This window comes from Dasypus novemcinctus, chromosome 2 (genome assembly GCF_030445035.2).
Source record: "Dasypus novemcinctus isolate mDasNov1 chromosome 2, mDasNov1.1.hap2, whole genome shotgun sequence".
NCBI classification, from domain to species: domain Eukaryota; kingdom Metazoa; phylum Chordata; class Mammalia; order Cingulata; family Dasypodidae; genus Dasypus; species Dasypus novemcinctus.
Genome location: NC_080674.1, coordinates 161,072,773 through 161,086,049, shown reverse-complemented (window position 1 = coordinate 161,086,049; position 13,277 = coordinate 161,072,773). Strand labels below are relative to the sequence as shown.

The following is a 13,277-nucleotide window of genomic DNA, read 5'->3' as shown; positions in this document are numbered from 1 at the left end:
CCCACTCTTTCTCCTCTTCCACCATCCCTAGACACACGCACGCATACACACGCGCACTGCTGCCTGAGCAGTTATTCAGAGCTGATGCCTCCGCACTGCCACCTGGGACACGGAATCACAGTTCACAGGCAGCTGGCCTGGAATGCAGGGTGAGCACTTAGAGGCTTTTCTAGACAACTCACACCACGATTGAGGAAACAGGCTTCTTCAGTCTGGTGCCCATACAATCCCCACTCCTTTTCCACCCTTTGGTCAGGAGCTGTTGTATTGTCAGGTGTGCTGGCTATATCCCCCCTCCCACCCCCAAGCAAAAGGAATCCAGAATTATACTGTCACCAGCATACCTGCATTACTGCCGAAAGGGCACCTCCAGCTGTGAAATGGGGAACGAGCCCCTCCTGTGCTGAGCACAGGGCACAACACCTGCCGAGACGCTGCTTGTGCATCCCAGCTGCCATTTCCCATAACAACGATGGTGACGACGGTCATCATCGTCCATGGACCACCAGCCTGGCCATAGGTGGAGCCTGTCCTGAACAGGGTAGAGAATACTCAGGTATGGATGGCTGGCCCAGAAGACTTCTAAGGTCTTTTCAATAACTGGTATTTTAAACTCAATAGTCCCTTGTACTTATTGGATTTGAAGGAGGCATCACAAATTGGAGCTATTTGGGCTTTTTTTCTCAAGTTTTTTGATGGTTGAGATGGATGCGTTTAGAATATTAAAGAGTGCATAAATGGGGTCTCCACATAAATGGGGTCCCCTGTGTAATTGTCTGTGTCTCCTCTGTTCACAGATTTTGCCTCTGGAGAACAAGATGAGGGACCAGACCCAGTTTCCACTCATCCTGTATGGGGCGATGTTAGCAATCACCATCCTGTTCATAAGCCTTGGGACTTCAGGCTATCTCAAGTTTGGGGCCGCCACCCAGGCAAGCATTACCCTCAACCTCCCCAACTGCTGGTGAGTGAGCTCCAGAAGTTCTTATGGTCACTGGACTCTCCAATGACGTACAGGGTGGGCTGGCTTAGCTTCCCCTTATGAGAGGCAAAGAGCAAGGGCCCGAGTGAGGACCAAATCTCCAGTATGGAGAAAGATGCCACAAGCAGGACTCTGCACCATGGAAAGAGGGGACTACATAAATCAAGAGCCCTGGGTTCTTGGTCCAACCTGGCCATTAATTCTCCTGTGTTCTAATCAAGAGATTTCTCCTCTCTGAATCTCAGTTTCCCCATCAACCAAACAAAAGCATCGGGCTAAATGATTTCTAAGTGTTCTCCCAACTTTGACTGATATATTGGTCAGGTCCCTTTCATTTGCAAGTGACAGAAGTTCAATACAAATTGACCTGATATGAAAGAAAAGTTTGTGGCTATATCTAGTTTCAGGCATGGCTGGATCCAGCCATTTAAGTGGCATTATCAAGACTCTGTCTCTCTCCATCTCACAGGTTTGTTTTCCTCTGTGTTGACTTTATCCAAGTGGATTCTTCCCACACACAGTGGCTAGATCACTGCTCACCACCCCTTGGTTACAGGCTGTTCTTTCATCAGCCCCAGTGTCAAGGGAATTTCTCTTTTTCCAAAAGGTCTATTAAAAGCCTTAGATTAATTCTAATCTGCCCAGTGAGGGTCAGTTGCAATTCCTGAGCCAATTCTTTGGCCAGTAGATGAAATATGCTGCTTGGCCAGACCTGGATCACATGCTTTCCTATAGCCCGAGAGCAGCAGAAGGGCAGGGAGCTCTCTGAACTCGTGGTCTGAGAGCGGGACAGTGTGGCTCCTGTGTTAGCTGAAGCAGTAGCGGTTCCTGGGCAGGTTAACCCAACCATGTCCATTAGAACATATCATAATTACAGCCAAATCCAGGGGCCACAGATCATTTAATAGATGTCCTTACAAGTTCTCATAAGGCAGGCAAAGTGCGGGAATCACTAAAAAGGGTGTTAAGTAGAATATCAGTTATAGGATGGCTAGAGCTGCTTCTCTCTTTTTTGCTCTCCATCTTGACTTTGCATAAGCACTCAGGTTTTCAGACACACAGATCCCCTCTTTTATTCTGTCCCACATTTTACACTCTTACATTAACTCCCTCACTGGGAACGTGTTCTTGTCTCTGCACAAGGTGAATCCAGCCCAGAGTGTTTGGTTCTTAAAGGCAGATGTGAGAAGTTTCATGAGATGAGCCACAGCTGAGAGCTCTGTCTGGCGCCAGGAGTCAGTGTAATGATCATCTGAGCCCATGTGTATAAACTACACACATGTAAGTGGGTGGTAATTTCTCTTAATGTCACCCAGCCCCTAGAAAAGTCTGTGCAGATTCACACCTCCCTGGCCATAGTGCTTATGGTCTGGGAAATTCTCCTACTTCTTTACATCTTTCACGTTACTGGCAGGGATGGAATGGGTAGCTATGGACTTGGCTGAATGGAAAGGTGGTCTGGTTGAATGGAAAGGTGGTCTAGCATTACAAAACCCTTAAGAGTGTGATTTCCAAAATCAGTCAGACACCCTGGGTAGAAGTCTGTGCTTGTCACGCTAGTTGTATGACCTTGGGAATATTACCTGCCTTTCGAAGGTTCAGCTTCCTCATTTGTAAAACTAGGCCATACCAGTACCTACTTCATAGGGTTGTAGTCAGAAATAATCAAGTTAAAACCAAGAATTTAGCACCATGCCTGTCACATAGAAGTAACTCAGTAAAGGTTGGTTATTATCAATAGTATCTTCCCCTGAAAATGTAATTCTATATTTGTCATTCCTCTCTCTTAAAAAAACAAAAAACAAAACAAAACAAAACCCAACAACTACTGGGGCCACTTTCTCCACATCAATGCTACAATTCCTTCCATTGCTAGTCACTATAGTTCCATAGTAGAATATCAGGAGGTCCACTGAGAGGGAAGAAGAGATGTGATGCGGGAGCATTTTCGGGACTTGTAGTTGTCCTAAATGATATTGCAGGGACAGATGCTGGACATTATGTATCCTGCCATAACCCACTGAATGTACTGGGGGAGAGTGTCAACTACAGAGTAAACTATAATCCATGCAGTGCAGCAGTGCTCCAAATGTATTCACCAAATGCAATGAATGTGCCACACTGATGAAAGAGGTTGTTGATGTGGGAGGAGTGGAGTGAGGGGGGTGGGGGGTATGTGGGAACCACTTATATTTTTTGAATGATGCATTTTTTGTGATCTATGTATCTTCAAAAAATATATAATTAATAAATAAACCTTAAACTAAGGTGATTTTCTTAAGTTACTGACCCTAAATAAGTTCTTTTAAAAATTTCTCTCCCCTTCCCCTCCCAGCCCCCAGTTGTCTGCGCTCTGTGTCGATTCACTGTGTGTTCTTCTGTGACTGCTTCCATCCTTATCAGCAGCACCAGGAATCTGTGTTTCTTTTTGTTGCGTCATCTTGTTGTGTCAGCAATCCTTGTGTACAGCGCCATTCTTGGGCAGGCTGCACTTTCTTTTGTGCTGGGTGGCTCTTCTTACAGGGCACACTCCTTGCACGTGGGGCTCCCCTACATGGGGAACACCCCTGCGTGGCAGGGCACTCCTTGTGCGCATCAGCACTGCACACGGGCCAGCTCCACACGGGTCAAGGAGGCCCGGGGTTTGAACCGTGGACCTCCCATGTGGTAGGCAGATGCCCTATCCATTGGGCCAAGTCCGCTTCCCTAAATAAGTTAATGACACTAAACAAAGGTCGGGAAAGCACATTTGATCTAATGTATAAATAAACACTGTGATAACTTGGACATAGTTTTCTGAGTATCTCATACCCAATATTAATATTAATAGGAAGACTAGCAGGAGGAGAAGAAGGAAACACAAGCATTTGCTGTTTCCCATGTGCTAAGTGGTTTCCAGGCATGATCTCATTTTATGCTTGTAACAACCCCATCTGCCACATGGAAGGCACAGTACAAGGTGCAGGGACTACCAGTATGACCTAGCCTCACTCCCCAGCCTCACAGAGAGGCTGACATACAACCAACTAATCCTCATGTGAGAAGCTCTCCAAGTGGGGGAGGACCAAGTGTCATGGGAACTCAAAAGAAGGAGGATTAACTCTGACCAGGGAACAGAAGCATCACAGAAGCACCCAAGACCTGAGTGATGAGCAGGAATATGACAGATTCTTGGCAGAGGGAACAGCATGCACGAAACCTCAGGTCATGTCTAGTTGTCTGGTGTGGCTATGGGGTTGAGCATATGGGGGTGGAGATGGAAGGAGGGACTGTTGCTAGAGGACATAAAAGGAAATTAGCCTGAAATGTGATGAGCTTTGAATCACAGGCTCAAGTTTGGGATGCTTTCCTACAAGCAGTAAAATACCATTAAAGATTTTTTGAGCATTATAGTAACATAGTCACCAATCTTTCATTTGTTTTATGCCTGCTACAAAAACAGTATTGTTTTTCCTATTCTTGAAAAAAAGAAAAAATGAGCCCTTTGTGGTCAGCATTTCATGATCATAAACTTTCAGAGACTATCAGATCTAACCCCTGCCTTTTTTCAGGTACAGAGTTTAACCCCACTTTACAGGTGAGGCAAAGGAAGTCACAGGAAGTAAAGTGACCAAAACATTTAGTAGAAGAAACTAAGGATTCAAATCTCTTGAAACTATATCTGGTAAAATTTTCAACATAAGCATCATGCACGCATACAAATCCATCGTATGAGAGAGATTTTTCAAGTGTAGGCAGTTTCACCCACCACCTCACTTACTGAATAGATACCTAAAGAAGCTTGTTATAGTTACGAATTCCAAAAACAGATATTGGATTATGTTTGTAAACTGGTCTGTACCTGGGCATGATTAAATTATGATTAGGCCTTGATTGGGCCACGTCAGTAGTGTGCTGAGTCCCCACCCCTTGGTGGGTGGGGATCACAGATAAAAGATATGGCAAAGGACAGAGTTGGAGATTTTTATGTTGGAGTTTTGATTTGGAGTTCGATGCTGGAGTCTTGAGCTGGAGCCCCAGGAAGTAAGCACACAGAGGAAAGAGAAGCAAGCCCTGGGGAGAGAGGACCTGAGCCAGGAGAAGAACACAGAGGAATAGAGACAGCTCCTTAGACATGGCAGAAACCCCGGGGAGAGAAACAAAGCCATTCGCCTAATAGTCTACAGCTGACCTTGTGAAGAAAACATAGTTGCTGAGGAAGCCTGAACCCTCACAGACATTGGCAACCATCTTGCTCCAACACATGGAAATAGACTTTGGTAAGGGAAGTAACTTATGCTTTATGGCCGGATATCTGTAGACTCCTACCCCAAATAAATACTCTTTATAAAAACCAACCAATTTCTGGTATTTTGCATCAGCACCCTTTTGGCTGACTAATACAATGCCCCTGAAGGAATATGAGATGAAACAAGAACCCTTCGTCTTCTCTATAGGTCTTGGTCCCTTCATCTTTCTGATAGTAGGAGACTCCTAGTGCCTAAAGATACATATGTATAATTTTCTACAATATGGCCCCTTCACGTATTGCTGTATTTTAGGGCAATTTTGGCAATTCCCAATTTCTGCTTCTTTCTCTGAGTTGCTATATCCTTCAGCTGGTCCTCTAGAAGCTGATGGCTTTTGTGGATGGAGCTTTCCTGATCCCCTTTGCCTTCCACAGGTTGTACCAGTCTGTCAAGCTCCTCTACTGGGGTGGTGTCTGCCTCACCTATCCACTGCAGTTCTACGCCATTGCTGAGATTGTTGTGCCCTTTGCTGTTTCCCAAGTGCCGAAGCGCTGGGCCTTTGTGGTAGACCTGGATGTCTGTGCTGCCATGGTCTGCCTGACAGGTGAGTAAAAGGTGGGCAGCCTTGTTTGTCTTGTTTCATACCTAGGGCCCTGATTCTGGATCATATGGTAAGACTATGTTTAGCTTTGTAAGAAAGTACCAAACTTTCTTCCAAAGTGGCTGTACTCTTTCGCATTCCCACACACAATAAATAAGAATTCCTATTGCTCCACATCCTCACCAGCATTTGATATCGTCAGTTTTTTTTTGGATTTTAGCTATTCTACTAGGTATACATTGATGTCTCATTGTTATTTTAATTTGCAATTCCCTAATGACATAAGATGTTGAGCATCTTTTCATGCGCTAATTTGATATCTATGTATCTTCTTTGATGGGATGTCTGTTCAGATCTTTTGCCCTTTTTTAAATTGGATTGTTCATTTTTTTTTTTTACTTTTACTTTTAAGAGTTCTTTGTATATTGTGATGACAAGTTCTTTATCAGATATGTGTTTTGCAAATAGTTTCTCCCAATCTGTGACTGTCTTTTCATTCTCTTAACAGGGTCATTCACAGAGCCAATGCTTTTAATTTTATTGAAGTCCAATTTATCAATTTTTGTAAATTTCATGGATCATGCTTTTGGTGTTTGTCTTAGTTTCCCATTGCTATGACAAATACACACAATGGGTTGGTTTAAACAATGTGAATTTATTGGCTCATGATTTTGAGGCTATAGGAAGTCTAAACTCAACATTATCAGCAAGGCTTGCTTTCTCTCAAAAATTTGTAGCCTTCTGGTACTGATTGCTGGCAATCCTTGGGGTTCCTTGCCTTTCCCATCACATGGCAATATCCTCTCCTTTCTCTTCTGGGTTCCTGCTTCTGGGTCCTTCCTGTGGCTTTATTTTCACTATGTCTGGATTTATTATGCTTATAATGGACTCCAGCAATCTGGGTTAAGGCCCACCCTTATTTAGTTAGGCCACACCTTAACTAAATTAAATCTTCACATCTGTAGGGACATGGATTAAGATTAAGAACATGTCTAAATTGGGGTACGAAATTCAATCAACCACAGGGTTGTAGCTAACCCTAGATATTCTTGTGTGTTATCGTCTAGAAGTTTTATAGTTTTGAATTTAACATTTATGTCTGAGATCCATTGTGAGTTATTTTTGTGAAAGGTCAGTGTCTAGATCCATTTTTTTTTCATGTGGATGTCTAGTTGTTCCAGTACCATTTGTTGAAAAGATGATACATTCTCCATCGAAATGCCTTTGCTCCTTTGTCAAGACCTTTTCCAGTCTTTGCAGATTGGACTGGGTGAGTGCTCTCCTTCAGAGTTTAGCCACACAAGAAGTTCAGTGAATAGCTTGAGGCAAAAGAGTAGGATCTTCCTTGGTCCTTTCTTTGCATGTGTCTTACCTTGGACACGTGCACGTGACCATAAGAATTCCCCTGTTTACATGGATACAAATGTTTCCTCTTCCTTAGAAAGCAGCATTTCCTCCTGGTCCCAGGCACTTCCCATAGCCAGCAATCCCTTGCCCCAGGCAAGTCTCAGAAGAGCCTTGCCTGCTTTCCCACAATGTTCTGTAGGAGAGCTCTGTGAACTGTTTTTACATACAGGGCAATGACCTCCAGATTCATCCATATTGTCATATGTTTTTTGACTTCATTTCTTCTTACAGCTGCATAATATTCCATCATGTGAATACACCACAGTGTGTTTATTCATTCATTGGTTGATCAACTTCTGGGTTGTTTCCAACTTTTGGCAATTGTGAACAATGCCACTACGAACATAGGTGTGTTCTATTCTTATCACTGCTCTCAGTTCTTCTGGGTATTTACCCAGTAGTGATATTGCAGGGTCACATGGCAAATCTATATTCAGCTTCTTTAGAAACTGCCAAACAGTCAGCCACAGTGGCTGTACCATTCTGCATTCTTACCAACAGTGACTAAGCATTCCTATTTCTCCCTATCTTCTCCAACACTTGTAGTTCTATCTTTTTAATAGTCACCATTCTAGTAGGTGTGAAGTGATATCTCACTGTGGTTTTGATTTGCATTTCCCTAATAATTGTGATGCTGAACATTTTTTCATATCTTTTTTTCCATTTGTATTTCTTCCTTGGACAAATTTCTATTAAAGTCTTTGGCCCATTTTTTAATTGAGTCATTTGTCTTTTTATTGTTGAGTTGTAACATCTCTTTATATATCATGGATATTAAACCCTTCTGGGACATGTGATTTCCAAATATTTTCTTCCATTGAGTCTGCTACTTTTTACCCGTTTGACAATGTTCAAAAGTGTTTAATTTGAGGAGGTTCCATTTATCTATATTTATCTATTTTGCTTGTGTTTGGTAGTTTTATGGTCCTGGCTTTTATATTTAGGGCTTTGAACCATTTTGAGTTGACTCATGTATAGGGAGTGAGATAAGGGTCCTCTTTCAATCCTTTGGTTATAGATATTCAGTTCTCCCAGTGCCATTTGTTGAAGAGACTATTTTATCCTGTTAACATAGACTTGGTAGGTTTGTTGAAAACCAGCTGACCAAAGAGGTAAGGGTTTATTTCTGCACTCTCAATTCTATTCCACTGATCAATATGTCTGTCTTTATGCCATGCTGTTTTGACCACTGTAGCTTTGTAATATGTTTCAAGGTCAGGCAGTGAAATTCTTGCCATGTCACTCTTCTTTTTCAAAATGCTTTTGGCTATTCGGGTGCACTTTCCTTCCAAATGAATTCAGTAATTTCCTTTTCTATTTCTGTAAAATAGGCTGTTGGAATTTTGATTGGTATTGCACACAATCTATAAATTAGTTTGGGTAGGACTGACATCTTCATGATATTTAGTTTTCCAATCCATGAACGCAGAATGTCTTTCCATTTGTTTAGATCTTCATTGATTTCTTTTAGCATTGTTTTGTAGTTTTCTGCATATAGGTCCTGTACTTCTTTGGTTAAATTGATTCCTAGGTGTTTGAGTTTTTTGTTGCTATTGTAAATGGAATTTTTTTCCTAATTTCCTCCTTAGATTGTTCAATACTAGTGTACAAAAACATTACTGATTTTTGCTTGTTGATCTTGTATCCTGCCATTTTGCTGAACTCATTTAGCTTTTTGGTAGACATTTCAGAATTTTCTAAATATAGGATCATGTCATCTGCAAATAGTGAGACTTTTACCTCCTCTTTTCCTATTTGGATGCCTTTTTTTTTTCCTGTCAAATTGCTCTAGCTATAACTTCTAGTACAATGTTAAATTACAATGGTAACAGTGGGCATCCTTGTCTTGTTCCCAATCTTAGAAGGAAAACTCTCAATCTTTTCTCATTAAGTACAATGTTGGCTGTGGGTTTTTATACACCTTTTATCATATTGAGGAATTTTCCTTCTATTCCTATGTTTTGAAGTGTTTTTATCAAGAAAGGATGCTGGATTTTGTTGAATGTTTTTTCTGCATCGATTGAGATGCTCATGTGTTTTTTCCCCTTTAATTTGTTAATTTGATTGGTTTTCTTATGTTGAACCAGGCTTGCATACCAGGAATAAATCCCACTTGGTCTTTTGGTATGCTGTTGGATTTGATTTGGAAATACTGTGTTGAGAATTTTTTGCATCCATGTTCATTAGAGAGATTGGTCTGTAATTTTCTTGTAGTGTCTTTATCTGGCTTTGGTACTAGGGTGATGTTGGCTTCATAAAATGTGTAGGGTAATTTTCCCTCCTCTTCAGTTTTTTGGAAGAGTTGAAACAGGATTATTGTTAATTCTTTTCAAAATGCTTGGTAGAATTCACCTGTGAAGCCATCTGGTCCTAGACTTTTCTTTGCTGGGAAATTTTTGATGACAGATTCCATCTCTTTAAATGAGTTTGGTTTGTTAAGTTCTTGTATTTCTTGTAGCATCAGTGTAGGTTATTTGTACATTTCTAAGAATTTTTCTACTTCATCTAGATTGTCTAGTTTGCTGGGATGCAGTGTCTCATAATATCCTCTTATGATTGTTCTTATTTCTGTAGGGTCAGATGTAACTTTGCCCTTTTATTTCTGATTGTATTTATTTGCATCTTCTCTCTTTTTTTCATTGTTCATCTAGCTAGGGGTTGGTAATTTTATTGATCTTCTCAATGAACCAACTTTTGGTTTTGCTTATTTTCTCTATTGTTTTTTTGTTTTCAATTTCATTTATTTTGTTCTAATCTTTATTATTTCTTTCCTTCTCTTTGATTTGGGATTGGTTTGCTGTTCTTTCTCTAGTTTCTCTGGCTGTTCAGTTAAATCCTTGAGTTTAGCTCTTACTTCTTTTTTAATATAGGTATTTAGGGCTATAAATTTGCCTCTCAAGACTGCCTCTGCTGTATCCCATAAGTTTTTTAAACTTTATTAAAATATATCACTCATACATAAACATACATAAACAGTAAGTGTATAATTGTGAACTTACAAAACAAACATACATAACACCAAACAAACATATATAACATCTCACCCTACCACCAATAACTTGCATTGTTTTTAAACCTTTTTAACTAATGATTAAAGAGCATTGTCAAAATATTACTGTTAAACAACGTAGTTTTCCCCTAACCAATCTAATTGTTATTATCTTTATATCATTTATATATGAACATACATAAACAATTAAGTATATAGTAAAAGTTGTGAACTTACAAAGCAAACATCATACAGTGGTCCCATACATCAACCCTCCACCAACACTGCATTGTCATGAGAGGGTTGTTACAAACTGTGAAAGAACACTATCAAAATCTTACTACTAATCATAGTCCTTATCTTACATTTGGTGTGTTTCTCCCCCAACCCACCCTATTATTATTTTTTAAATATATTTTTTATGGCAGAAGTTGTAAACTTACAAAAAAATCATGCACATGTGCAGAATTCCCAAACAACACCCCTCCATCAACACACCACAATGCTGTGTATCATTTGCTACAGATAAAATAATATCATCTGATTGTTACCATATCCATAGTGTACATTTGGCTCACATTTTCCATACTGCCTCAGTATCAGCACAGTACATCTTTTGCACAGATGCAAGAATATTATATTATTACTACTAACCACAGTCTATAGATCACTCCAGCTGTATTTTTCCCATGCTTCTCCACATTCCCAACACCCTGCAGTGGTGATATACATTTGTTCTAGCTAACAAAGGACACTCTTGCATCTGTACCATCAACCACAATTCTCACCCACCATATGGTTTACTGTGCCATCCAGTTCCTAGATTATTCTCAAGCATTCTGTCAATTGACATTTACATAACTAGACTACCATTTTCAGTCACATCCCCATTTATAAACTAGCTCTTACTATGTGTTACCATACACACTATACATTTCCACAATTTTACAGTAAATTTAATTAAAACTTCTACATACATTAAATATCAGTAGTCCACTCAGTCCTTCTCTTATCTCCTTTAAGAATCTACCACCTACCACCCGGTCTTAAAGATATTTTCCTACAATTTCTTCTAGAAGTTTTAGGGTTCTTTTATTTTTAGCTTTTTTTTATTTTATTTTATTCTGTAATTTTTTTTTTATTGACTTTGTAATAATATTACATTAAAGATATATATGTGAGGTCCCATTCAGCCCCACCCCCCACCCCCCCTCTCCCCCCTCCAACAACACTCGTTCCCATCATCATGACACATCCATTGGATTTGGTAAGTACATCTTTGGGTACCTCTGCACCTCATAGTCAATGCTCCACATCATGGCCCATACTCTCCTCCATTCCATCCAGTGGGCCCTGTGAGGATTTACAATGTCCGGTGATTACCTCTGAAGCACCATAGGGCAGCTCCATGTCCCAAAGACGCCTCCACCTCTCATCTCTTCCTGCCTTTCCCCATACCATTCATCCCAGGTATGCAAGGATGGTTCAACATAAGAAAATCAATCAATGTAATACACCATATAAACAGATTGAAGGAAAAAAATCACATGATTATTTTTAGCTTTTTGATCCATTTTGAGTTAGTTTTTGGATAAGGTGTGAGATGGGGGTCCTCTTTCCTTCTTTAAGCTATGGATGTCCAATTTTTTCAGCACCATTTGTTGAATGGATTGTTCTGCCTCAGCTGTGTGAGTTTGACAGGCTAGTCAAAAATCACTTGACCATACCTATGAGGGTCTGTTTCTGAACCATAAATTTGGTTCCATTGGTCTGTTGTATCTGTCTTTAGGCCAGTACCATGTTGTTTTTACCACTATAGGTAGGTATTATGATTTAAAGTCTGGAGATGAAGGTTCACTTTTCCTTTTTTTGATGTTTCTGGCTATTCAGGACTCCTTACCCTTCCAAATAAATGTAATGATCATGTTTTCAATTTTTTCTTTAATGCTGTGGAATTTTTATCAGGATTACATTAAATCTGTATATCAATTTGAGTAGAATTGACATCTTAATGATATTTAGTCTTCCGATCCATAAGCATGGAATGTTCCTCCAGTTACTTAGGGCTTTTTTAAAAAAATTATTTATTTATTTATTTTTTAATTTACATTAAAAAAAATATGAGGTCCCATTCAACCCCACCGCCCCCGCCCCCCACTCCCCCCACAGCAACACTCTCTCCCATCATCATGACACATCCATTGCACCTGGTAAAGTTCATCTCTGAGCATCACTGCACCCTATAGTCAATGGTCCACATCATAGCCCAGACTCTCTCACGTTCCATCCAGTGGGCCCTGGGGGGATCTACAGTGTCCCGTAATTGTCCGTGAAGCACTATCCAGGACAACTCCACATCCCGAAAATGCCTCCACATCTCATCTCTTCCTCCCGTTCCCCACACCCAGCAGCCCCCATGGCTACCGTTCCCACACCCGTTCCACATTTTATCTGTGGACATTGGATTGGTTGTGTCCATTGCACACCTATGTCAAGTGAGGGCTTAGATTCCACATGGGTACTGGATGCACTCCTCCCGCTTCTAGTTGTAGACACTCTAGGCTCCATGTTGTGGTGGTTGACCTTCTTCAACTCCATGTTAGCTGAGTGGAGTAAGTCCAATAAATCAAAGTGTAGGAGCTGAAGTCTGTTGAGGCTCTGGGCCTTGGTGTCATATTATCAGTCCAGAGATTCAAATCCCCTACATATATCTCAAACCCAGCACCAACTACAATTCCAATAAAGTAGCATGCAAGTCTTGTGAAAAGAGATCCCCTCTGAGTCCAATTCCATCACGCAGACTCAAAAGAACCAATACCTGGGGTTGTATCTACCTTATCTGTCTCTTAGACTCTGTTCAGTTGTACATAGGGGTATTCCTTGTGACAACCTCCAGACTCTTTTTTAGAGACTCACAGCCTTATAATCTCATTTCTCCTTTCCATTTCCCCCTTACATTAGGTCAAACCGCTTCCCGAAGTCATGTTATTATATGTAGACAGGTATATTCTGCTGTTCCGCATTGAATCTTTAATTCAAGGTCATTTTCTAGTTGCTTCTTCAGCTGGT

General features: G+C 40.6%; 1 protein-coding gene across 1 annotated transcript in view; it reads left to right on the top strand.

Annotated features, from left to right (window-relative positions):
* Nucleotides 1-13,277, top strand: part of LOC101412732 (proton-coupled amino acid transporter 1-like) — a 48,640-nt gene that overhangs the window by 15,910 nt on the left and 19,453 nt on the right. The window contains 2 exon segments of the mRNA XM_071218664.1: nt 798-964; nt 5,646-5,815. Of these exon segments, the coding sequence (XP_071074765.1) occupies nt 798-964; nt 5,646-5,815 (337 nt within the window).